At 36.3% G+C, this 2,123-nt stretch overlaps 1 protein-coding gene across 1 annotated transcript; it reads right to left on the reverse strand.

Moving 5' to 3' along the window:
* Positions 1 to 880: 880 nt before the first annotated feature.
* LOC101506243 (uncharacterized) lies at positions 881 to 1,369 on the reverse strand. The gene has a single exon (XM_004509998.1). The coding sequence runs from the start codon at positions 1,367 to 1,369 to the stop codon at positions 881 to 883; it is 489 nt and encodes a 162-aa protein (XP_004510055.1).
* Between the last annotated feature and the right edge of the window lie 754 nt (positions 1,370 to 2,123).

Raw genomic sequence — 2,123 nt, forward strand, 5'->3', positions numbered from 1 at the left:
CAAACATAAATCACTCAATTTCAAAACTCCACAATTTTAGACATAAACCACCAAATTTCATCTCCACAACACACATAAATCACATTAAATTCATTTTCCACAATCTCACTAATTTCCACAATCTCACTAATCTTACCTCTGTTGTAGCTTTAACAACCGATTATGGCACCGCGATTAATCATGGTAAAATTTTCGTTTGCGTCGTCGCTTCAAAATCTAGCTCACTAGCACCGCAACATGGCAATGAGTTACTTTTTCTTTTGTCACTTTTCGAATGGAAGCTTAGATCTAGACGAGAAGTGGTGGTTTGTGTTGGTGTGGATTTGAAAACCACCAACACTTTGGTCGCGAAGCAGAGAAAGAAAGAAAATAAAGAGGTTTGTGAGGCAGGGAAGGAAATGTTTATGCTTCTCTGATTTCATTAGCCTTGTTTTCATATATGTATATATTACTAACTTACTAAATAATATATATTATACCAATCCAACAAATATGTAAATACTATTACACACATCACTTCACTCACATCTCAAACTATTTTGATAAAAATATCTAGTCTCGTTGCAACTCAATTGACAGATAAATTTTTCAGCAACCAAAGATATTTTTAACATAACTGCCCGATATTAAATTGTTCGTAACGTAAATAAATTATTTTTCGACAAATAATTTTAAATGGTTCTCAAAATATACATATATATTAAAAAATATTACAAACTCTAACAAAATAAGCTTTTGGTACTTAATTCCATAATTGAATTAAAATTAGGCTAAATGCCTCAACAATTCAACACAAATAAATACTAAAATTGCATAAATTAGAATTTAAAACTAAGAGTCTTACATTACTACCCCCCTAAAATTAGTTTCGTCCTCGAAACTACGCGTCGATAAACAAGTCAGGGTGTTGTTCCCTCATCTTGCTCTCCAATTCCCACGTCGCATCTCTAGTAGTTGGGTTCCAAGTCACTTTGACCAATGAAACTTCCTTATTCCTTAATCGCTTAATCTTCTTGTCGTCAATTCTTACAGGTAGTACTTCGAATGAAAAATTCTCCTTTAGTTGAATTGTGTTTGGTTCGATCACATGCGATGCACCCATAATGTATTTCCTTAATTGTGACACATGAAATACATCGTGAATTTCGGACAGTATCGGAGGCAATGAGATCCGGTAAGCCACATGTCCAATTCGTGCAGAAATCTGATATGGTCCAAAAAATTTCGGAGTTAATTTCTTTGATTTTATGGCTCTGCCAACTCCAATCGTAGGTGTGACTCTCAGGAACACATGGTCGCCCTGCACGAATTCTAAAGGTCTACGATGCTTGTCCGCATAACTCCTTTGACGATCTTGTGAGACCTTCATTTTCTCTTTTATCTTCTTGACCTTATCTGTAGTCTGTTGCACCATCTCAGGTCCTACAATCATACTTTCACCATCCTTATACCAACACAAAGGCATTTGACAGTTGCTTCTCTACAGAGCCTCAAATGGTGCCATTCCAATACTTGCGTGGAAACTATTGTTGTAGGTAAACTCACCAACGAAAGTACATCATCCCAACTTCCTCTATCATCTAATACACATGCTCTCAATAAATCTTTCAAGGACCGATTTTTTCTCTCAGTATGTCCGTCCGTTTGTGGATGGTATGCTGAACTCAATCTTAGTTTCGTTCCCAACGCTTCATGCAATGCTCCCCAAAAGTACAATGTGAATTTCAGATCACGGTATGAAATATACTCGACGATACTCTGTGTAATCTCACAATCTCAGCAATGTAGAACTCTGTTAGCTTATCTACCTTATAGATGGTCTTAAATGGTAAAAAGTGTGCGAATTTAGTTAATCGATCCACTATCACCCATATAGAATCATTCTTTCTCCTTGTTTTCGGCAATCCAGTTATAAAATCCATGGAAATGTTGTCCCACTTCCACTCAGGTATATCTAAAGGTTGCAACATTCCAGCAGGTTGTTGATGTTCCACTTTCGCTTTCTGACAAGTTAAACAAGTTGATACATACTCCGCTACATGTCTCTTCATTCCTAGTCACCAATAATTCTGCCTCAAATCTTGACACATCTTTGTTGCTCCAGGATGAATACTCAATTTACT

The sequence above is a fragment of the Cicer arietinum genome, chromosome 7 (assembly GCF_000331145.2).
Source record: "Cicer arietinum cultivar CDC Frontier isolate Library 1 chromosome 7, Cicar.CDCFrontier_v2.0, whole genome shotgun sequence".
Taxonomy (NCBI): Eukaryota; Viridiplantae; Streptophyta; class Magnoliopsida; order Fabales; family Fabaceae; genus Cicer; species Cicer arietinum.